At 46.2% G+C, this 25,147-nt stretch overlaps 1 protein-coding gene across 3 annotated transcripts in view; it reads right to left on the bottom strand.

Annotated features, from left to right (window-relative positions):
* Positions 1-5,823, bottom strand: part of LOC129708546 (mitochondrial import receptor subunit TOM40B-like) — a 98,866-nt gene extending 93,043 nt beyond the window's left edge. For 2 of the 3 annotated variants that reach the window (XM_055654349.1, XM_055654348.1), the window contains exon 1: positions 5,645-5,823. In XM_055654349.1, the coding sequence (XP_055510324.1) occupies positions 5,645-5,821 (177 nt within the window). In that variant the 5' untranslated portion in view covers positions 5,822-5,823. The remainder of the gene's footprint in view (positions 1-5,644) is intronic. The other variant, XM_055654350.1, reaches the window with a different exon arrangement.
* Between the last annotated feature and the right edge of the window lie 19,324 nt (positions 5,824-25,147).

Here is a 25,147-nt window from a genome sequence, read left to right as displayed (position 1 = left end):
ACCATGTAGTCCTATTTTGATTTGTCCTGCCAAGATGTAGCACCTCACACTTATCAGCATTAAACTCCATCTGCCATCTTTCAGCCCACTCTTCCAAATGACCATTACTCTCTGGCGTCTCCCATTCAGCCACTGTTTATGTATTATGTTGTGTATGTTTGTAATTGGGTGGAAAGATTGTCCCCACCTATGTCACCATGTGATACTGTAGTAATTGGTCTAGAATTACCATCCTTTGTTAGTTACCTCCCACTGTATTAACCATATATATATATGCTAATTCCTTTGTTTGCGCACTTGTTTCTCCGTGATTGTGCTGGAGCTAGAGAGCTTCCCAGAGCAGGACACAGAAGCATGGTCACCAAGGTGAAATAAAGGACTTTTAAAGTATTCTTTTTGGTGTTTTCACTGAACGGAATAAGTGTGCAAATTATTACTTGCGCCCCCAAGATCTCTCAATACGTAAACGCTCCAAAGGTCCCTGGCATTTACTCTATGCACCCAACCAGTATTTGATCTCCCAAAGTGTATGGATTAATTTCCGTCTACCATCGGTCTGCCAAGCTTCCCAACTGATCATTTTTCGTTATATCCTCAGATGATCTTCTTTGGTTTCTACGACTCCACCAATTTTCATGTTGTCTTCAAACTTACTAATCCTGCCGTTCTCATCCAAATGCTTTATATAGAAACTGTATGACTATATAAAGTATAGCCAGTGTAGTACGGGCCTTTCGGTGCCTCTTGCTCGCACCACCCAACATGCACCATCTACACTAGTTCCACCTGCCTGCATTTGGCTCATATCCCTCTACACCTAAATTATCCATATACCTGTCCATATGCTTCATAAACATTGTAATATTAACTGCCAACTACATCCTCTGGCACCTCATTTCATATACTTATCATGTTTTGTTAAAAAAAAAGTTGCCCTTCAGAATCCTATTAAATCATTCTCCATAAACCTATGTTCCTGGTTCTCGATTCTGCTACTCTGGCTAAAAGACTGCATTTACCCAATCTATTCCTGTCATGATCTTATACACCTCTATGGGATTACCCCTCATCGTTTTGCACTCCAAGGAATAAAGTCCCAGCTTACTTGACCTCTCCCTATAGCTGAGGCCTTTACGTCCAAGCAACATCTTCATAAATCTTTTCTGTACCCTTTCCAGCTTAACAGGGTGACCACAATTGAACACATACTGCAGAAGAGGCCTCGCCATTGTCTTGTACAACTGTAACAACTTCTAATTTCTATACAGTACTCTGACTGATGATGATCAATATGTTGAATGAATTCTTAACCAACTACTTGTGCCGCCACTTTAAAGGAACTATGTACCTGCATTCCTATATCGTTTTGTTCTACAACTCCCCAGAGCCCTGCCATTCACTGTATAGGTCCTGCCCAGGTTTGACTTCACAAAATTAAATACCTCGCACTTGTCTGCATTAAAATCCATTGTCCATTCCTAAACCCACTTACCCAACCGATCAAGATCCTGCTACAGATTTTGATAACCATCTTCGCTATCTGCAATACCACTCACTTTACTGACATCTGCAAACTTACTAATCATGCTTTAAACGTTCTCATCCAAATAATTGAAATAAATGACAAACAGCAATGGGCCCAGCACCCAGCCCTGAGGCACACCATTGGTTACATATACACACCAGTTACATACTAGTGCGGGTGTCAGGGGTTATGAGGAGCAGGCAGGAGAATGGGGTTAGGAGGGAGGGACAGTTCAGCCATGATTGAATGGCGTAGTAGTCTGATGGGGCGAATGGCCTAATTCGGCTCGTATCACTTATGACCTTCTGACCTTGCAGACCTCCTGTCTGAAAAACACCATTCCACCATTACCCTCTGCTTCCTTCCATGAATCCAATCTTCTATTCAGTGAGCTAGCTCACCTTGAACCATGCAGAACTTTGTCAAATGCATTGCTGAAATCCATACATGTCAACAGCTTGTTTGTTTACTTTTTTGGTTACATCTTCAAAAAACTCAATCAGATTCGTGAGCCACGATTTCCCACATGCATATACCAGCCTGAAGAAAAGTCTCGGCCCAAAATGTCACACATTCCTTCTCTCCATAGATGCTGCCTGTCCCGCTGAGTTACTCCAGCTTTTTGTGTCCATCTCCCACATGCAAATCCATGTTAACTACCCGTAGTCAGCCCTTGTCCATCTAAATGCATCTTATCCCTCAGAATACACGCTAGTAACTTTCCAACCACAGATGTGCCCCTGTCCCACTTAGGAAACCTGAACGGAAACCTCTGGAGACTTTGCGCCCCACCCAAGGTTTCCGTGCGGTTCCCGGAGGTTTTTGTCAGTCTCCCTACCTGCTTCCACTACCTGCAACCTCCGGCAACCACCTGCAACCTCCGGGAACCACACGGAAACCTTGGGTGGGGCGCAAAGTCTCCAGAGGTTTCCGTTCAGGTTTCCTAAGTGGGACAGGGGCAAAACAATCAATTGGGTCAATCAATCTAATGGCAGGAACAATGTGACCTGTCAATCAGAATAATGGTGGGAGCAATGGAAACTGTCGGAATAACGGTGGGAATGATGGGACCAGAATCAGACTGGGAATCAATCTAATGACAGGAACAATGGAACCTGTAATACTTAATGGATGCAAGATGCTGCAAAACTGCAGATGCTGGTCTACAAAACATGCCCCATTATAAATAATTGACAGTCATGTGTCCAGCCCAACACAACAGCTCTACCCGTCTTATTAACAGGAGATGCCGAGTCTGCCTCCTATCTGTCCTATCCCCAAACTCTATCTTCACTATATTGATGATTGCATTGGTGCTACCTTCTGCAGCCATGCAGAGCTATTGACTGACATTTACACAGCTGCCTAGACTACACTTCTTCCCACCCTGTCTCCTGCAAAGACTCCATCTCCGACTCCTAATTCCTCCGTCTATGCTACACCTGCGCCCGAGATGTTGTCTCGTGGGTTGGAGCCTCGGGGTCGAAGGTGGAGCCTCGCTGGTCGACGAATCCAACGGCGATCGGTGCCTGGGTCTGCGGAGCTCGCGGCTGGGGCTTGGGTCGGCGCTACATAGGTATCTGGAGAGGACCCAGCAACGTTAGTGGAGAGGTCGGATGGCAGTCGATGATGGCGTCGACCGACGGACGAGGGAACACACGGAAGTGAGGGAAGGAAGAAAGGAGGACCCGACGTGGGGGGACTGCCGTGAGGGAGGGGGAAGAACAATGGACAACTCGGCATGGGGGGACCACCGTGAAAGAGAGGGGTGAACATAAAGAGGGACCTGGCACATTGGGGAGGATATGTAACTTTGTAAGTGTCCTTTATGGCATACTTTGGGCATGCAAACAATTTTTACTGTGACTAGTCACATGTGCCAATAAAGTATTCAATCAAACAATGAGGTGTTCCATACCAGGACATCAAAGAACGAGGCCCTCACAAGGGTCTCCTCGATATCCCACAGTTCCACTCTTACTCGCCCTGCCCAAAGTCGCAACAGGGACAGACTCCCCCTTGTCCTCAGCGTTTACCCCATCAGCCGTCGCCTCTGACATTTTCGCCGCCTCCAACAAGATCCCACCAATAGCCACATCTCTACCTCTTTCTGCAGGGACCATTGCCTCCACAACTCTCTGGTTAACTCATCCCTTCCCACCCAAACCACTTTCCCCTGCAACTGCAGGAGATACAACACCCAGCCCTATACTTCCTGCCTCGACTCTGTCCGAGGATCCCGACAGTCCTTTCAAATTAGGCAGAGGCTCACGCACCTCCTTCAACCTCATCTACTGTATCCGCTGTTCAAGGTGTGGATTCCGGTATAATGCTATAACACATGCGGATGGATTAAGGACTTTTTAACAGACCGCCCACAGACTGTCAGGATAGGGTCCAATTACTCCCCAGTCCTGACGCTCAGCAGAGGAGCGCCACAAGGTTGTGTGCTGAGTCCCATCTTGTATACAATATACACTTACGACTGTACACCAACACACAGTACAAACAGGATCATCAAGTTTGTGGACGACACGACTGTGGTGGGACTGATAAACAACAACGAGTCTGCCTACAGAGATGAAGTCCAAAAACCTGACTGACTGGTGTACCAAAAACAACCTGGTACTCAACCCATCAAAGACAAAAGAACTGGTCGTTGACTTCAGGAGGAAGAGGAGAGAGGAACCTGCTCCATTATACATCAAAGGAGACATGGTGGAGGGAGTCACTGGCTTTAAGTTCCTGGGAATAAACATCTCCCAGGACCTCAAATGGCAAATGAACACAGTCACTCTCGTGAAGAAGTCACAGCAGCGGCTGTATTTCCTGAGGTCTCTGCGGAGAGCAAACGTCTCACAGCCACTGCTGCTGTCCTTCTACCAATGCGCCGTGGAAAGTATCCTCTCCTGGTGTGGTTTGCTAGCTGCACTGTGGCTGAGAGGAGGGCGCTGCAGAGAGTTATAAAAACTGCACAGATCATTACAAACGCTCAACTGCCCTCATTGGATGATATATACAGGGCCCGATGCTTGCGCCGGGCCACAAACATCAAGCAGGACACATCCCACCCTGCCATCCACCTTTTCACTCTGCTACCCTCTGGGAGGCGATTCAGGTCTCTGAAGACTAAAAAATAGTTTCTACCCATGTGCGATAAAAGAGCTTAATTCCAACAGAGAACACTGGGGAAGCAAAATGTAATTCCAAGAAATGCAACATTCTTTTAAAATTCTTTTAAAATACTTATTTATTATTTTTACTAATAAATGTACATCTGTGTCAATGGTTGTCGTGTTTGTATTTTTTAACCGGAGGAGATGCAATGGAATTTCGTTGCACAGTATTGTGCAATGACAATAAACGTATTCATTCATTCATTAAGTTTGTATGCTTCGTTATTACCTTCCCTTCAGCCAACACTGAACATTTACTTGACCATTGTCTGCATTGATCGGTCCTTTTTCACACCATATATGCTTTTCATACCCTTCCATATCTCTAGTTTCCCTCTCCACTGACTCTGTAGAAGGGTCTCGACCCAAAACGTCACCTATTCCTCTCTCCAGTGATGCTGCCTGTACCGTTGAGTTCTTCAGCGTTTTGTTTCTATTTTTGGCGTAAACCAGCATCAAGCAGCTCCTTCCTGCACATGCGATCTGTCTGTCACACCGCACCCCGTCAGCTTCATTTGGGAATATAAAGTCAACCAACTTGACTGATAGTATCAAGCCTCGTCCCTGTTAAATGGCATTCCCAAGCTTGACCCGCTGCTGACTAGCCATTTCATGCACCGCTCCCCATAAGCATCAAGCCCAGCATAAGACACCTAGATACATGAGTAATTGCAGAAGGTGAAATATTGAGTAAAATGCGCTTCTTGGGAGTGCTGGCCCCACCTCCGTGGGTATCACCTGGCAACGCCCGCCTCAAGGGACGCGTCCAGAGCCGCCTCCAACATGCTGCACCTTCCTCCAACTTGACCATCCCTGCCCCCCTCCCCCTCCCCCTCCCCCTCCCCCTCCCCCTCCCCCCCTCCCCTCCTCCCCCCCTCCCCCTCCTCGCCCCCCGCCCCCTCGCCCCCCGGCCGGCGTCACTTCACCCAGCCGCACCACTCACCTTTGCTGCGCCGGTGCAGCCGCTCGAAGCTTCCCGGGTTGCGGAGCCGCCGCTCTGCCGCCACACCGTTACCCATCGGCCTGCCTGCCTGCAGGGTTGTGCGGATTCCCCCGGCTGCCGTCCGTCCGTCCGCCCGCCCCTGGTAACCGCCAACCGCCCGGCGACGGGGGCCGCCATATCGCACTGCGCGCGCAGTGCGTGCGCGTGACGTGATGTGACGCCGAAGTCCCTGCCAGCGATCTGACGTCACCGCGTCCCTTCCTTCGCCCACTTGCTGTGACGTCAGACAGCCCGCCCACTCCCCGCTTGGAGCGAGCGCCGCCTCTAGGCCACGTGGCTCCCACGCACCCACCCATCTGTGTCCGGGCCCGGGCTCCATGCGTTGCTGCTGCTGCAACGACCCAGACGCTGTCTGATCTAGTGTCTCCCTCACTCCGAGACTGGGATCCGCGGGTCTGGGCGGTGACACACCTTGCAATGAGTTTGCACTGAGATCACCTCCCGACAAACAGCCATCCCGGGAATCGATCTGGCGAACCCTTGCCGCCCTCCGTCAAAACACGAGTCAGGAGAGTTGAACGGCAATGGATAACGGAACTATCAAATCTCCACTTGTAGCACCATAACAGGCCTTTAAATACCACACACAGATAATCTAAAATAAATAAAAAATAATCAATAACTAGGAATGTTGCAAAGTTTTGAGATTTAAAAAATCAAGCCTGTAATTTATCCCATCAGATAAATCATAAAAAGAACTTTAATTTGATACCTAATTCACTTTCATGTCTTCAGTATTAAAAAAGTAAAGGCCCTGTCCCACTTTCCCGAGTTACTCACGAATTCTCCCGAGTTTTCCCCTTGCTTCAAACTCGGAGAATGTCGTAGCGAGGCCGTAAGCGTCCGTAGATATTTCGTAGCAGCTCGTAATGCCAGCCGTAGGGACTCGGGGCATCAGGTAAGACGTTTTATCAGCATGTTGAAAAATGTCAACGAGTAAAAAAAATATCCCCGAGAACCTACGGCTGATTATTACCGTAATTCTCCGAGTTTGAATCAAGGGGATATCGCGGGAAAATTAGTGAGTAACTCGGGAAAGTGGGACAGGGCCTTGATGGCCATTTTCATACTCGGAAATTAGCATCTATTGCTTTTCCATTGACAACACAAAAGCTGTGATCGTGGACAGTCAAAAGCCCATAACCTTCTTAAAAATTAAGAGAACCGAATGAAATTTTCAGTTATTATAGATTGAAGCATTCTGAAACAAATATAAAACATTCAATTCAATTCAATTCGACTTTAATGTCATCGCACAAATACAAGTATGAGTACAACGAAATGCAGTTTTGCGTCAGTCCGTAGTAGTTGTGCATAAAGAAATTTAAAAAAAATAGAAAGAGAGAAGATACAGAATAATCAAAAAATACAAATTAATTAAACAATGGGGACGGAGGGACCAGAGAAATCTATCGGCAGGACTCCGAGTTCAGCAATGTGATTGTATTATTGTAGAAGCTGTTCCTCATCCTACTAGTACGTGACCTGAGGCTCCTGTACCGCCTCCCTGATGGGAGGAGGGCAAACAGTCCATGGTTGGGGTGTGAGGGGTCTTTGATGATCTTCCCAGCCCGTCTCAGACACCGTTTTCAGTGGAGGGCATCCATGGCAGGGAGCGGGGCACCGATGATGTGCTGCGCGGTTTTCACCACCCGTTGTAGTGCCTTCCTGTCCGCAGTAATATAAAACATCTTACTTGGATGACCTGAAATTAAAGCATATAATTAGTTAGTTACCTGATTGTAGCTAATTACAAAATTGACCGTTGTGACGGAAATAGTAATAAACACCCAGACTGCCTTGAAAATTCAAAAATGTGATATTCTCAAGATCGGAACTTTAATATTATTGTATTATATGCTATAAGTCCGTAACTGATAGGTAAATAACAATTTCTAACTATAGACCAAGCCTGGAGAAGATCAGTTGCTAGCTGGCACATTGGCATATCAGTAATCAGTAGCATCATCATACCCCTCAGATTGTAACCAATAAGCAACTCTGTACACCTTGTTTTTCCTCAACTTTTCAATTTTGGCATTGTAAACTACTGGTTTTTGCTCTTCAAACCATGCATGAAATGCCTTTCTGCCCACTACTTTCCCATTAAGAATGTCCTGTAGATCATCACATTCGAAGTAGTCCAAATTAGGATATTCTTTGTGAATGCTGTATAAATCAGTCTCTTTTGCTGGGCATTTGGATTGACAATTTTGCATTTCTTCTTCGGAGACGTCTGTTTAAAATATAAAGGAAATAAAAACACTGAACAGCATTAACAGAAACAAGTTATTATTTGCAGTTTGAGAAAAAAATGTAGAAATTATGAAGTGAAACGGCAAAACAAATAGTAAATACCCAACAAAAAAATACATATTCATCAGTTTCATCAAATCAATTAAATTCATCTAAATTCAATTACTAGATCTAAACATCTATCCATTTCTTAAGAAAAGACTAAATTTTTTAAATAGCCTAAGTATCCAAATATTGATCCCATTCACACAAGAATTCACAATATAAAAAGGTTTTTAAATCTCACTGTCATGAACTCATATGCCAAATGGAAGGAATTTAATGTTTAATTCCCATAAATTAATCCAGAAACATCCACTCAATATAATAAAAATTATTATTTTTTGCACAATGCATGTGACTAAAACTGTTGTGAATATTTAGTATAAAATATTGATCATGGATAGACAATAACACAAAATATAGATGATTTAGATGCTCTTATAACATGATTGTCCAAAAAAAAAGGATTTTAATTATCTTGAGAGTGGGTGTTTCTGGAATGTAATCGATTGAAATGTTGCCATTGCCATAAATTTTAAGCCCATATCGGCAGGCAAGACACGGCCGATTCACATGGGGCCTAAATAACACTAGACAATAGACAATAGGTGCAGGAGTAGGCCATTTGGCCCTTCGAGCCAGCACCGCCATTCAATGTGATCGTGGTTGATCATTCCCAAGCAGTACCCCGTTCCTGCCTTCTCCCCATATCCCCTGACTCCGCTACTTTTAAGAGCCCTACCTAGCTCTCTCTTGAAAGCATCCAGAGAACCTTCCTCGACCGCCCACATTTTCGCATCATAAGATTAGACTAAAGCCACCCCAAGAAGCAAGATTATATATGAAATAAACGACATACCTTTTGTTTTGTCCTGATATTGCGATCTGTGACGTTGAAGGCGTCGAGGGCGTTAGAAGTCGCTTTTTACTTTAATCCAGCGATTAAATTGTCCAGCGATTTAAAAAAAAACCTGGAACGGACGTCCGATCGATTTTTCTTCATCAGCTAGCAATCCAAGGAAATCCTTCTCCGACAAACAATACAAACCTGGATTTTAATTCCCCCCCCCCCCATGCCCCCTCCAATGACTCAGCAGGACACGCAGCATCTCTGGAGAGGAGAAATGTGTGACGTTTCGTGTCAAGACCCTTAGTTCTTCAGACTGGATTATAAAAAGTGTTCAAGAGCAAGAGAATAAGATTCTCTATGCTGTATCTTCCCGTTTGCTCTTATCTATTGTTCTTGAGTTTGAACTAATTGTATCCATAACATAGAACAGTATTACGCAAGAACAAGCACTTTGGCCCACAATGTGTGTGTCGAACATGATGCCCAGTACCGTGATCGCGGGACTGTCATATGTTGATAGAATGGAGAGGCTCGGCTTGTATACTCTGGAATTTAAAAGGATGAGAGGGTATCTTATTGAAACATAAAACATAAAAGATGACAGGAGCGATTTTTAAAATGGGGGGGCTGAGCCTTGCGGGGTAACCGGCGAGGGAGTGGAGTGACCGAGTGGGAGGAGGGTGTGACTTTTTGAAAGTCCCAAAGTTGGGACTTTTTAAAATTTGATGTATTAAAATCATGTTTTAGTGCATTGTAGAAGTATGATTTCAATGTTTTTTGTTTGAAGTATTTTTAAGATAATGTAGGGCCTACATGAGAGATAGGAGCAGGTGGTTATTATTTTTGTTATTACTCGACCTCCAAAAACTGGGGATAATAATACAGGCCATCCCCACCTCAAAAAGTGGGGGGATATATCCCCCATCCCCTCCCCCCCCCCTCCCCCCCCCCCCCCACCCCTCCCCCCCTCCCCCCCTCCCCCCCATCCCCTCACCCCTCCCCCCCCGTATTGACGCCTGTGCCTTCCACGGTACAGAAATTTTGATTTTAAAACTTTAAAATGTGTTATAATTTCATGTGGGTTTTTTTTGTTTGTAGTTGGAAAAAGGGACAAGAAATAATCATAACATTTCCTGATTTTGCAAAGTCATACAAATTATGTTTAGCTCGGTGCAAGAAATCTGAGTATTTTGAAAGTATGCGTTCTCCTTTTGACGTATATTTCATTTTGAATTGAATTTAGAATCATCAAACCATTAATAAAGGGGGTATATGTTTGTGGAAACGTAACTTTTTTTAAAGTAAGATTTTCGAGAAATCTAAAATGCATTAGAAATATACATTTCAATGCACTGTCTCTTGCCCAGAGCAGGTGAGTCGAGGACCAGAGGACAAATTTAAGGTGAAGGGGAAACAATTTCGTAGCAATCTGAGGGGTGACTTTGTCCACACAAAGAGTGGTGGATGTATGGAACAAGCTGGCAGAGGAGGTGGTTGAGGCAGGGACTATCCCAACATTTAAGAAACAGTTAGATTGATACATGGATAGGACAGGTTTGAAGGTGATATGGACCAAAAGCAGTTAGTGCAGCTCGGACATGTTGGCGGGTATAGGCAAGTTTGGCCGAAGGGCCTGTTTTCACACTGTATCACTATACGACTACATTATACCTCCACCATGCATGAATGCTTCAAAATTAAGTGGTCGAGTTTTATTGCCATATACTCAAGCATAGAAACATAGAAAATAGGTGCAGGAATAGGCCATTTGGCCCTTCGGGCCAGCACTGCCATTCAATATGATAATGGCTTTCCTACTTTTTTACCCCCCATATCCCTTGATTTCACGATCCCCAAGAGCTAAATGTAACTCTCTAAAAACATCCAGTGAATTAACCGCCACTACCTTCTGTGGCAGAGAATTCCACATATACCCAACTCTCTGGGTGAAGAAAATTTGTCCACATCTCAGTCCTAAATGACCTACCCCTTATTCTTAAACTGTGACCCCTGGTTCTGGAATCCCCCAACATCGGGAACATTTTTCCAGCTGTTACAGTAAGTGAAAATCTAGCAGGCAGGCAGGATGCCTTCTCCAACCACCCCCATTTGAAAACCACTATCTTCCACCGCTTCTACCCACTTGGTACCTACTTCCACAGCCACTGGTTGTCCTCCAGGATGCACCGAGCTGCAGCCTGGTCCATGCCGGTCACCAGGGCGAATTCGGCGCAGGGACTCTCATGGCAGCGGCACCACGCTTCCGACGGCCCGGGACTCTTGCACTGAGGCTACTCCATGGCCGGAGCTGCAGTGAGCAACTCGCCAGTCCGGCAAACATTCGCCAGCCCCCGCCGCTGTTTCTGCTTCCATCCACTCCCTCCGCCCCGGCTCTCCAACACCCACGTCCAGGTTGCTCAGAGTTTAGCAGTACCTTGTCCAAAGCCGGAGACATTGAAACATGTCGAGCCAAAAAAGTGGGGGGTGGGGGGGCTGCAGCCCATGGATTATTAAGGGTTTGAACATGCTAGAGGCAGGAAACATGTTCCCGATGCTGGGAGAGTCCAGAACCAGGGGCCACAGTTTAAGAATAAGGGGTAAGCCATTTAGAATGGAGATAGAAACATAGAAAGTAGGTACAGGAGTAGGCCATTCGGCCCTTCGAGCCTGCACCGCCATTCAATATGATCATGGCTGATCATCCAACTCAGTATCCCGTACCTGCCTTCTCTCCATACCCCCTGATCCCTTTAGCCACAAGGCCCACATCTAACTCCCTCTTAAATATAGCCAATGAACTGGCCTCAACTACCTTCTGTGGTAGAGAATTCCAGAGATTCACCACTCTCTGCGTGAAAATTGTTTTCCTGATCTCGGTCCTAAAAGATTCCCCCTTATCCTTAAACTGTGACCCCTTGTTCTGGACTTCCCCAACATAGGGAACAATCTTCCTGCATCTAGCCTGTCCAACCCCTTAAGAATTTTGTAAGTTTCTATAAGATCCCCCTTCAACCTTTTAAATTCTAGCGAGTACAAACCGAGTCTATCCAGTCTTTCTTCATATGCAAGTCCTGACAGCCCAGGAATCAGTCTGGTGAACCTTCTCTGTACTCCCTCTATGGCAAGAATGTCTTTCCTCAGATTAGGAGACCAATACTGTACGCAATACTCCAGGTGTGGTCTCACCAAGACCCTGTACAACTGCAGTAGAACCTCCCTGCTCCTATACTCAAATCCTTTTGCTATGATGCTAACATACCATTCGCTTTCTTCACTGCCTGCTGCACCTGCATGCCTACTTTTAATGACTGGTGTACCATGACACCCAGGTCTTGTTGCATCTCCCCCTTTCCTAATCGGCCACCATTCAGATAATAGTCTACTTTCCTGTTTTTGCCACCAAAGTGGATAACCTCACATTTATCCACATTATACTGCATCTGCCATGCATTTGCCCACTCACCCAGCCTATCCAAGTCACCTTGCAGCCTCCTAGCATCCTCCACACAGCTAACACTGCCCCCCAGCTTCGTGGCATCCGCAAACTTGGAGATGTTGCATTCAATTCCCTCGTCCAAATCCAGGCCCGTACGAAGCTTTTCAAAAAGGGGGGTGGCATGACAGGATTACAAAAAACTTAATGAGAAATAATGTGCGCGCTGCGCACATCATGAGCGCGAAGCGTGAAGTCCATCGATGCCAGGGTCCAGCGCCCGCTTAAAGGCCCTGGAAGCTCGGGGGGTTTAGATGCTCTCTGATGCATTCTGAGCCTTATTTTAGAGCATTTTTGCACCAAATTATGACCAATATTTCAGAAATTAACAGGAAACTGAGAGGTAGCTTTTTCAGACAAAGGGTGCTGCCAGAGGAGGTAGTTAAGGCTGGGACTATCCTAATGTTTAAGAGACATTTGGACACGTACATGGAAAGGACAAATTTAGATGGATATGGGCCAAACGCGTGTGAGTGGGATTAGTGTAGATGGGACATGTCGGTCGGTGTGGGCAAGTTGGGCTAAAGGGCCTGTGTCCACACTGCATCATTCTATGACTCAAAAGTGAAGAAGAAAAATGCATGTAGATAAGTAGAGCAGATTTGAAAGAGGAGTGAAATGTAAAGGCAGAGAGAGGTTTATTGGTGGAAAGGAACATAGGAAAGGAGGGGGGAGAGTGGCCTTGGGCAAATGGGTGAAGGGAAAATAGTCACAGAGTGCTGGAGTAACTCAGCGAGTCAGGCAGCATCTGTGGAGAACATGGATAGGTGACGTTTCACAGAGTGCTGGAGTAACTCAGCGGGTCAGGCAGCATCTGTGGAGAACATGGATAGGTGACATGTCACAGAGTGCTGGAGTCACAGAGTGCTGGAGTAACTCAGTGAGTCAGGCAGCATCTGTGGAGAACATGGATAGGTGACATGTCACAGAGTGCTGGATTCTCAGTGGGTCAGGCAGCATATCTAGAGAAAATGTATAGATTATATTTCGGGTCAAGACCGTTCTTCAGTAATATTCATGAAGTGACATGCATAGACATTCCTGAATGTTACCCAAACTATCGTGAGCTAATTTGTTACCATGCTTGCCCTCTCCTATAACATCTCTGCTGCCTTAGATGATGCAGGACAGCTTGTTCCATACACCTACCACCCTTTGTGTGAAAAATATACCCCACAGATTCCTATTAAATCTTTTACCCTTCACCTTAAACTTATGTCCTCTGCTCCTCGATTCACTTACTCTGGGCAAAAGACTCAACCATATCTATTCAAATCATGATTTTATACAACTCTATTAGATCATCGTTCATCCTTCTGTGCTCCATGAAATAGTCCCAGACTACTCAACCTCTCCCTATAGCCCTGGCCCTCTAGTTCTGGCAACATCCTCATAAATATTCACTGTACCCTTTCCAGTTTGATGACATATTTCCTATAACATGGTGCTCAGAACTGAACACAATACTCTTAATGTGGCCTCACCAACTTCTTATACAACTGCAACATGACCTCCCAACTTCTATACTCAGCCTGGCCCGCTGAGTTACTCCAGCACTCTGTGAAACATCACAGAACAGGGCAAGATTAGCAAGTTTGCTGATGATACAAAAGTGAGTGGTTTTGCAGATAGTGAAGATGGTTGTGAAAGATTGCAGCAGGATCTGGATCAATTAGCCAGGTGGGCAGAGTGATGGTTGATGGTTGCATGGTTCCTTGAAGGTCATGTCACAGGTATATCAGGTGGTCAAAAAGTATTTTGGCACTTTGGCCTTCATCAGTCAAAGTATTGAGTATAGAAGTTGGGAGGTCATGTTGCAGTTGTACAAGACTTTGGTGAGACCACATTTAGAATATTGTGTTCAGTTCTGGGAACCATGTTATAGGAAATATGTCAAACTGAAATGAGTACAGAGATCCCCATCCTGGATCAGTCCAATCAGGGTTGTGTTGTCCACAAACTTGAGAAGCTTGACAGAGGTGTCTGTGGAGGTGCAGTCATTGGTGTGGCGAGAGTAGAGGAGAGGGGAGAGTACGCATCTTGCGGTGCTCCTATTCTGAGCATTTGCGGGTCTGAGATATGCTTTCCCGCCTCACATGCTGCTTCCTGTCTGTCAGAAAGCTGGTGATCCACCGACAGAGGGGTTCAGGCACAGTCAACTCAGAAAGTTTGGAGCGTAGTAGCTCTGGCACAATGGTGTTGAATGCAGAGCTAAAATCAACAAACAAAATCCTTGCATAGATTCCTTAGCGGTCTAGATGCTGGAGGATGAAGTGCAGTCCCAAATTGACTGTGTCATCCACAGATCTATTGGCCCAATATGCAAAATGCAGATGGTCCAGCAGAGGTATTGTGTGATATTTTTCAGCTTGGCCTTTCAACGGTCTTCATGACTACAGAGGTCAGTGCGACAAGCCTGTAGTCATTAAGACCAGTAATCCTTACCTCTTTGGGTACATGGACAATAGTGGAGACTTTGAAGCAGGCAGGGACAGTACATTTTTTGCAGGGACTGGTTAAAAATTAGTAATTGGGTGTGAAGTGGTGATTGGAGTGGGATGGGTGTAGAAGGGCCCAGTTTTTGCAGACTGAGGTCAGGCTGTGAGTGGGTGTAAAGTGTTGGTTGGGGTGGGAAAGGCTCTTTTCATACTGGAGTCTTGCCTTAAGTAGGTGTAAAGTGGTGAATGGGAAGGTGAGGGTGCAGGGTCCATTCTTTACAGACTGGGGTCTGGCTGTGTTTGTTGGGGAAGGGGCACCAGGGTTACGTTTCTGATTTTCAAACCTGCAGTAAAACTCATTCAGGTCGTTCGTCAGCTGACGATTGTCCAAAGAGCGGGGAGATTTCCTCTTATAGCTGGTGATTTCTTGCATGCCCTTCCAAACTGAAGAAGAGTCATTAGCTGAGAACTTGCTCATCAACTTCTCAGAGTACCTTTCCTTGGCAGCTCTGATTCCTCTTCTCAGCTCTTTATCAGTTAGGCTATCTTTTAACTCTTTAACGATTAGGCTATCGGCTTGACGCATATTTGAACCCAACCCGATCTCGAAATGGAAATGTTACATCTGTGTATAATGATCCTATTAAAATGTGTATTTATGTCACAAACTATGGAATTCATATTTTTCAGTATTATTATCAAGGAAAAGACAACAGTTCCAATTGTTTGACATACTTTGATATTGTTTAATATTATTCATATGGAGGAGAAAATATAATAGCTCTAAAACCTACCTTAATTTTGCAATCTCACTAAAGATAACCCCCCTTTCCCTCTCCCATCTCTCTCTCCCCTCCCTTCCCCTCTCTCCCTCCCCCTCCCCCCTCTCACATCCCCCCTCTTTCTTGCGGGGGGTGGGGGGGCGAAGATGAAGGTGGCGTGGGCCCAGCGGGCCAGAACGTGGGCCCAGCGAGGATGGCGTGGACCCAGCGGAGATGGCGGGGGTGGTGTGGGCCCATCGGGGATGGCATGAGCCCAGCGGCGGTGGTGTGGGGGGAAGATGGCTTGGGACCCGGTGGCGGGAGGAGGCGAGAGGAGCGGGCTCCGCTGCAGCGGTGTCTGTTGTTGGGGTTACAGCCGTTGGGTTCAGATTCAGCCACTCTTGCCCGGCGACAGGAGAACAGAGAACTGGCCGTTTCCAAAGTGGAAACGTTGATTTTGTTTCGCGATTTTTATTTATTGTTTTGGTAATTTTTTCTTAAGGGCGGGGTGCGTTGCGTCCCTTTCTGGGGGTCCACTATTTCTGGTGCTACTTCCTTAAGGACTCTGGGATGCAGCCTATCTGGCCCTGGGGATTTATTGGCCTTTAATCCATTCAATTTACCTAACACCACTTCCCGGCTAACCTGGATTTCACTCAGTTCCTTCATCTCATTTGACCCCCGGTCCCCTGCTATTTCCAGCAGATTATTTATATCTTCCTTAGTGAAGACAGAACCAAAGTAGTTATTCAATTGGTCTTTGTTCCCCATGATCAATTCACCTGTTTCTGACTGCAAGGGACCTACATTTGTTTTAACTAATCTTTTTCTCTACACATATTTATAAAAGCTTTTGCAGTCAGTTTTTATGTTTCCTGCCAGTTTTCTTTCATAATCTATTTTCCCTTTCCTAATTAAGCCCTTTGTCCTCCTCTGCTGGACTCTGAATTTCTCTCTGGTAGGCTGCTTTTTCTGGCATTTTCTGGCTAATTTGTACGCTTCATCTTTTGTTTTGATACTATCCCTGATTTCCCTTGTTATCCACGGATGCACTACCTTCTCTGATTTTTTTTTTTGCCAAACTGGGATGAACAATTGTTGTAGTTCATCCATGCAGTCTTTAAATGCCTTCCATTGCATATCCACCGTCAACCCATTAAGAATCAATTGCCAGTCTATCTTGGCCAATTCACGTCTCATACCCTCAAAGTTACCTTTCTTTAAGTTCAGGACCCTTGTTTCTGAATTAACAATGTCATTCTCCATCCTAATGAAGAACTCAACCATATTATGGCCACTCTTGCCCAAGGGGCCACGCCACGCACAACAAGATTGCTAACTAACCCTTCCTCATTACTCAATACCCAGTCTAGAATAGCCTGCTCTCTCGTTGGTTCCTCGTCATGTTGGTTTAGAAAACTATCCCGCATACATTCCAAGAAATCCTCTTCCTCAGCACCCTTGCCAATTTGATTTACCCAATCTATATGTAGATTGAAGTCACCCATTATAACTGTTTTACCTTTGTTGCACGCATTTCTAATTTCCTGTTTGATGCCAGCCCCAACTCCACTACTACTGTTAGGTGGCCTGTACACAACTCCCACTAGCGTTTTCTGCCCCTTAGTGTTTTGCAGCTCTACCCATATTGATTCTACATCCTCCAAGCTAATTTCCTTCCTTTCTATTGCGTTAATCTGCTCTCTAACCAGCAACGCTACCCCACCTCCTTTCCCTTTCTGTCTATCCCTCCTGAATATTGAATAGCCCTGGATGTTCAGCTCCCAGCCTTGGTCACCCTGGAGCCATGTCTCCGTGATCCCAATGATATCATAGTCATTAATAGCTATCTGCACATTCAACTCATCCACCTTATTACGAATGCTCCTTGCATTGAGACACAAAGCCTTCAGGCTTGTTTTTACATCACTCTTACCCCTTATACAATTATGTTGAAAAGTGGCCCTTTTTGATTTTTGCCCTGGATTCGTCTGCCTGCCACTTTTACTTTTCACCTTGCTACCTATTGCTTCTACCCTCATTTTACACCCCTCTGTCTCTACGCTCACACATGTAAGAAACCCTTTACCTTTAACTCCATCCTCCACTATCCCATTCAACACCCCACCCCCCTTATTCAGTTTAAAGCCACCCATGTAGCAGTGGCAAACCTGCCTGCCAGAATGCTGGTCCCCCACCTGTTAAGATGCAATCCGTCCCTTTTGTACAGTTCCCCCTTACTCCAAAACAGATCCCAGTGATCTAAGAATCTAAATCCCTGCCCCGTGCACCAGTTCCTCAGCCACACGTTCAGGTCCCGTATCTCCCTGTTCCTGCTCTCGCCAGCACGGGGAACTGGAAGCAAACCGGAGATAACAACCCTGGAGGTCCTGCTTTTCAGCATTTTTCCGAGCTCTCTAAAATCACGCTGCAGAATATCCCCTTCTTTCCGACATTGTTTGTGCCGACATGCCCTACTACTTCCGGATGTTCACCTTCGCCCTTGAGGGTTTTCTGCACTCTGTCCGTGACATCCTGGATCCTGGCACTGGGGAAGGCAGCACCCCATCCTTGAATCCCGTCTGTTGCCGCAAAACCCCCTGTCCGTACCTCTCACAATTGAGTCTCCCACTACAATGGCGTTGCCTGACTTTGGCCTTTTTGGTTTTGGCTAAATAAGCCCTATTTGCATCGCAAGCCAGTCCGCTGCTCAGTGTAAACACGTCTTCTGTCCCGACAGCTTCTGTGTGGATGAACCTGTTCACAAGAGGTACAACACCCGGACCGTTTGCATTCCATGCTTCTCTCCCTTTCTCACTGTCTCCCACCTTCTCTCTTCCAGTACATTAGGTGTAACAATCTTACTGTTGGACTTGTCGAGGAACAACTCAGTTTCTCGGACGAACCTGAGGTCATCCACTTGCTTCTCCAGTTCCCCAACACGGTCCTTCAGGAGCTCTACCTGGATGCACTTCGTACATTTGTAGCAGCCAGAGGCACCAGCGGTGTCCTTGACCTCCCACATACTGCATACTGAGATGGGGGATAACTTTTTCACACAGAGGTTTGTGAATCTGTGGAATTCTCTGCCTCAGAAGGCAGTGGAGGCCAATTCTCTGGAGGATTTTGTATTGTCTTCTGTAAGACCTTGTTGTGAGTAGCACAATGAATACACGTCCGACATCTTGTAGTAAAGGTTTAATCTGCAATGAACTGAAACTTCCAGAAGGTCACATGGCCTCAGTCATGAGGCACAGGTACATTTGCCAGCTTCGTCTTTTGGCCTCAAGGGGCACTGGCATTTACATTACATATTACATTACATATACATCATATCTCCCCCTTCACTTTAATTACATCACTGATTTCAAGAGAGAGTTAGATAGAGGTCTTAAAGATAGTGGAGTCAACGGATATGGGGAGAAGGCAGCAACGGGGTACTGATTGTGGGTGATCAGCCATGATCACAGTGAATGGCAGTGCTGGATCGAAGGGCTGAATGGCACCCATTACTCTTCATAGGTGCTGCCTGTCCTGCGTCATCGGGTGGCGCCCCTCGCAGCAGTCTCGCCAACAGTTTGTCTGTCATTTCACCATTTTTGTTATTTTTAGTGTATCAAAAAGTATGTTTTAAAAGGTTTCTCAGTCTATTTTATGTGAGGGGTGGGAGGGGGGAGAGGGAAAACCGTTTCCCAATCACTTCCTGGTCGAGGATGCGTCTTTCCTCTAAGTCGCATCTTCGGCCCCCACCTCGCGGCCTACATTCTGGATTGGCGCAGCCTTTCCTGCCGGAGACCGGCCTGAGCTTCAGCAATTCAATTCAATATTTATTTCATGTCATTTGAACCTCAGTGAGGCTCAAACGAAACTCTGTTTCTACAGCCATCCAAACAAAACAATTCCTACAAGACACACGAACAATTCAATTCACACAAACATCCATCATAGTGAATCTCCTCTTCACTGTGATGGAAGGCAGTCTTTTCTCTCCCCTGCACTATTTTTCTCCCGATGTTGAAGCCCCAGGCGGGCGATGGTATGTCCCACGGCCATTTAAGGCCGCGCCAGGCGATGTACAGCCCCGCTCCAGTCTAAATGTCACAAAGTTGGAGCCCCATGCGGGCGTTGGAATGTCCCGCGGCCATTAAAGCCGTGCCGGGCAATGTATGGCCCCGCTCCGGGTCGTTCCAACCCCGCGACATGGGCTGGAGAAGTTGTGTTGCGGGAGCTCCGAAAAGCAGTCTCCCACCCGGACCACCGAGCTCCCGATATCACAGTCCACTGGACCTGCGGCTGGAGCCTTCAAGCTCTGGAGTCGGGCTGCAGCAGCGAGCCACTACCGCCCCCCACGCTCCGAGGCCGGCCAGCAAGTCGGCCGGCCAGATGGTAAGTCCGCAGCTCCGCAGGCTCCGCGACAGGAGCCCCCAGGTCGTTCCGGTTGGAGGCCGCTGCACGATGCTAGTCCCCAACGACAACGGAGACCCGACAGGGAAAAGGTCGGGTTTCCCGTGCAAGGAAGAGCTTTTAAAAGTTTCCCCCCGCCCCCCCACATATACACAGTTAAAAACAGTATAAAAAACACGAACAACTACATTTAACTAGACAAAAAATAAAAGAAGACAGACGGGCTGTAGAGGTCGCTACAACATGTCACGCCGACAACTCTGGATGGCCAAGAGCGGTGCAGCATTGAATTCCATCGCGGAGTGGGCGATGCCTTGCCAGGGATCGCCTGTGTTGCAGGGCCTGCTGGGTAACACCGTGGAGCTGTGGTTTGCGGAACTTCTAGCCTCGGGCGGCACTGACTTTAACACCGCGGAGTCCTGGGATCTTTTGCCGACAGTTGCCAGTGTTGAATCTCCGCCCAGCTCGGCCTGTGGATTTCGGCCGATTCGGAAACTCCAAGCCGCTGAGAGTGCTCTTCCATTCCAACGTCGGAGTTCCGATCATCCCGGCGAGAGGGCCTGAACATCGGGCTGCCGTAGCCATGACCGCGGAGAGCTCAAGGCCCCGACCACGGGTGAATAAAGAAGAAGATGACTGTACTTTATTGCCTTCCCTCACAGTGGGAAACGTTGATTCTGCTGTATGGGGATGTTCATGATAAATTCTATCGTGTATTGTGTTCTTTTTATTCGTATGTCTGTATGGGAACTCAAATCTCACTGTACCAATTGGTGCATGTGAGACAATAAATGTAACTTGAATTTGAATTTGAACTTAAACTTGAGTTACTTCAGCTTTTTTTGTGTCTATCTTTGGTTTAAAGCAGCATCTGCAGTTCCTTCTCATACATCTTCCATATCCTTCCACTCCCAGCGAATCCAAAAGCCTTTTAAATGCCACTGTCGTATCTGCCTCAACCACCAGCCCCGGCAGTGCGTTCCAGGCACTCAGCACCCTCTATGTAAAAACGTTGCCTAACATATCTTTAGAAATCCATCTTTATGCCACCAAGTATTTGATACAGCCTATCATTCACTTAGGGACAAGGGATGTGCCGTTGGAGTCCAGCAGGCTGAGCTCTACCGTGCTGAGGCCAGGCGCCAGCTCTCGGACACTTCCTCATGTCTACCCCTATACCATGACCCCACAGACAAACACCAGGCCATCTTCTCCCAAACTATTTCTGATCTCATCGCCTCTTGCGATCGCCCCTCCACATTCTCCAACCTTATATTTCCCCAGCCCCGTAGTGCCCACTTCTATGTCCTCCCCAAAATCTACAAACAGGACTGCCCTGGCAGACCCATCGCCTTGGCCTGCTCCTGCCCCAATGAACTTATTTCCACTTAATTTCATCTCCTCGTTTCCATGCTAACCCCCATTGACCAGTCCCCCCTCATCTACATCTGAGACACCTCACACACCCTTTAACTCTTCAATAAGTTTCCATTTCTAGGCCCCCATTGCTTTAGCACCATGAAGTTCCAGTCCCTCTAAACCTCCATCCCCCACCAGGAAGATCTTAAGGGCTTCCATTGCTTCCTCCAACAGAGACCAATCAATTTCCCTCCACTAACATTCTCCTCCATCTGGTGGAACTTGGCCTCATCCTCTATAACTTCTCTTTCGACTTCTCTCATTCTCCATTTAAAACAAAATATATCTAAAGAAGGCCCTTAACCCTAAACATCACCAACCCATGTGTTGATGCTGCCTGACCTGCTGTGTTACTCCAGCACTTTATTTCCTTTAAAACATTATGGCAATCCTTCTCTACACCCTTTCCAAAGCATCCACATCCTTCCTGTAATGGGCATGCAATATTCCAAATGTGGCCTAACCAAGCTCATATCGGGGTGCATTAGGACATGTTGACTCTTGCCCCGACCTATGAAGGCAAGCATACCACTTCCCTCTTTACACCTCTATCTACTTGCCACTTTCATGGAGCTATGGACTAGGACTTCAGATCCCTCTTGCACGTCAATGCCGTTGGGAGTCATGTTGTTGTATATTTACACTTTATGTTTGATCTCGCAAAGTACAACACCACCACCTCGGGACGGCACAGTGGTGCAGTGGTACAGTTGCTGCCATACAGATCCTGACTATGGGTGCTATCTGTACAGAGATTGTACATTCTCCCTGTGATCACATGAGTTTTCTCTGGATGCTCCACTTTCCCCCCATATTACAAATATGTACAGGTTTGAAGGCTAATTAACTACTGTGAATTGTTCCTAGGATAGAACTAGTGTATGGGTGCTCGCTGGTCAGCATGGACCCGCTGGGCTGATTTCTCCACCCACCTTTGTAGTGAACTACATCCCACTGTATATCCTGACAGCCCTCTTCACAGTCCACGACCACATAATCTTCGGTCATCTGCAGATTTACTAACCAACCTGTCTATGTTTGTTTCCATACCATCTATGTCTGATCAGTTTGGATTTTCACTGTTTCTTGGTATATATGTGACAATGATAAACCTAAACCTGTTGGTTGTTGGGAAACGTGGATTCTTCCTCAGGTGGGGAACCCAGATTGTCCACAGTTCACCTTGCCGCCAGGGCCCACCATGTGGTGCAATGGGTAGATCTACGAGTGCAGAGGAATCTACGAGTGCAGGTAAATAATTCCCTGAAAGTGGAATCACAGATAAAAAGGTCAAGAAGGCTTTCAGCACATTGGCCTTCATCAGTCAGAGTATTGAGCATAGGTTGGGAGGTCATGTTACAGTTGTACACGACACTGGTGAGGGTGAGGCCACATTTACTGTATTGCGTCCAGTTTTGGCCACGCTGTTATAGGAAAGATATGTTAAGCTGGAAAGGGTGCAGAGATTTATGAGAATGGTGCCAGCACATGAGGGCCTCAGCTACAGGGAGTTGAGCAGGCTAAGACTTTATTCCTTGGTGTGCAGGAGGATGAGGAGTGATATTGTAGATGTGTACCTGGTCATGAGGGGATTGGATTGGGTAAATGCACCATCTTTTACCTGGAGGAGGGGAATGAAGAACCAGGGGACATAGGTTTAAGGTGAGGCGGGGAAAGATTTAACAGGACCCTGAGAGGCAACTTTTTTTACACCAAGGGTGGTAGATATATAGAACATAGAACATACATTGAACAGTACAGCACAGGAACAGGCCCATCAACCCACAAGGTATGTGTCGAGCATGACGTCCAGATGAACTGATCTCATCTGCCTGCAAGTGATCCATATCCCTCCTTTCCCTGCAAATTCATGTGCCCATCAAAATGCTTCTTAAACACCTCTATTGTGTCTGCCTCCATCACCACTATAACTGGCACTAGAACTGCCCCGCACCACCTGCTGTATAAAAAGTTCCGCGTGGAACGAGCTGTCAGAAGAGGTAGTTGAGGCAGGTACTATCACAATATTTAAAAGATATTTGGACAGGTACATGCAGAGGATGTTTAGAAGGATATGGGCCACATGGCAGGCTTTGGCCTGCCCCTGGTCTCTTCCAGCTTTCTTCCAAACATCTATTCACATTCCCCAGAGATGCTGCCAGACCTGCAGAGATACTCCAGCATGTTGTGTCTTTTTTGTAAACCTGCATCTGCAGTTCCTTTCCTGCTATTTATCAGCACATTTCACCAACATGTTGAGATCAGCCTCTAGCCTTAGACTAGCCTCCTCACTGTCAACAACTCCACTGATCCTCATGTCAACTGCAAACTGACTGACTTTGTCTCACACTGTCTGTCCTCAGGCATGCTACTTTTGTTTTGGGCTATGTTATCTGTCTGTTTCTGTGATCTAATCTATCATGGCCATCTCACTGTGTTCACAATTTGCTTTATCTTGATTTAAGAACCTGATTTCAATTTGAATTAAATCACTGCCATTTTCAATATGAAACTCCATATAATAAGATCACAAATCCCCAAGGGCCTCTTAACAACCAATTCATCCATCACTCTTTCACTTCAGAATGTCCGCGGGCCTATTCAATCATTGAATCCTGAACAGGCAGATCGCAGTCCAAATCCCCAAGAATTCCTCCTTTACAGTCATAAATCTGGGTTACAAAATCTTCACACAGATACAAGACCTCCTTGAAAACTGTATAAAAATTGTTAAATGCAGCTCTGAGTTCCACATTTGTAACAGTCACTACATCACCAAAGGGATAGAATGGCTGATAGAGGAGAGGAAGTTAAAACATAGAGAACAGGGACTGGAAAGGTTGCAGAGAGGGAGGGATAGGGAATGGAAGGAGTTATAGAGCTAGGGGGGGATGCAAATAGCCGAGGCAGTTTACAGCGTTCAGGAACTATATTGATCCATGTGGGTATATATTATGTGGAGAACTTGGTCAGGTCAGTGAGAGTAACACCTAAGTAGCAAAAGGGTTCTAATTAGAAGCTGAAATTCATTTTTTGGTATGTGTGCTGAAGGACCTCACTACCTGGTTCTCAGGAGCATGAGAATTGAACGTGACAGCCAAACCTGAGAATTGACTCGAGGCAGGACTTGCTGTTGACCCTGTGAAGTGGACTTGCTGTTGACCCTGGTTGTCCTCTTTTCTGGTTCTCACCATGAAAACAACGGGTCAATTCCATGCAGGCCACCGTTTTAACTACTAAGGTCATCAGTAGCTGTCCTCTCCTAGTTTCTCTATCTGCCTCTATTTCTTTCTGCGTGATCTTTTGTCTGTTTTTACAACTGCCTATTTACATTCGTCTCCTACCATTTTTGGCTCTTTCACCTTTTTCTCTCCTCCCTTTCCCTTTCTCTACTTCACCCTGTCTTACCCCAGTGGTTTTGGATGGAAGGAATGTGTGTGTTTGTCCCTTTCCCACTCTACACGTTTAGGTGGCTATGAGCATGTGTACACAATTCTACACCCCTGCTGTGTGTGTCCCTCACCCACCTTGTCTCTAACTATTTCTCTCTCTTCACCAATATTTTTCACATTCTTTCCTCAGCTTTATTTTTCTCTTTGTATCTGTCCTTCTCGACTCATCTCTGTTAGCCCCGTATGTATCTCTCTCCCTTTCTTTCTTCCATTCCTTCTTTTGATACATTTTGTCTATCTGCTTGTTTCTCTCTGAAGTGCAGTGTAATTAATCCTTTATATCTCATCTCTGTATCTTTCTGTGTTCTGTCTGTGCAGAGCAGATTTT

This window comes from Leucoraja erinacea, chromosome 24 (assembly GCF_028641065.1).
Source record: "Leucoraja erinacea ecotype New England chromosome 24, Leri_hhj_1, whole genome shotgun sequence".
NCBI classification, from domain to species: Eukaryota; Metazoa; Chordata; class Chondrichthyes; order Rajiformes; family Rajidae; genus Leucoraja; species Leucoraja erinaceus.
This window is presented reverse-complemented; position numbering and strand designations above follow the sequence as displayed.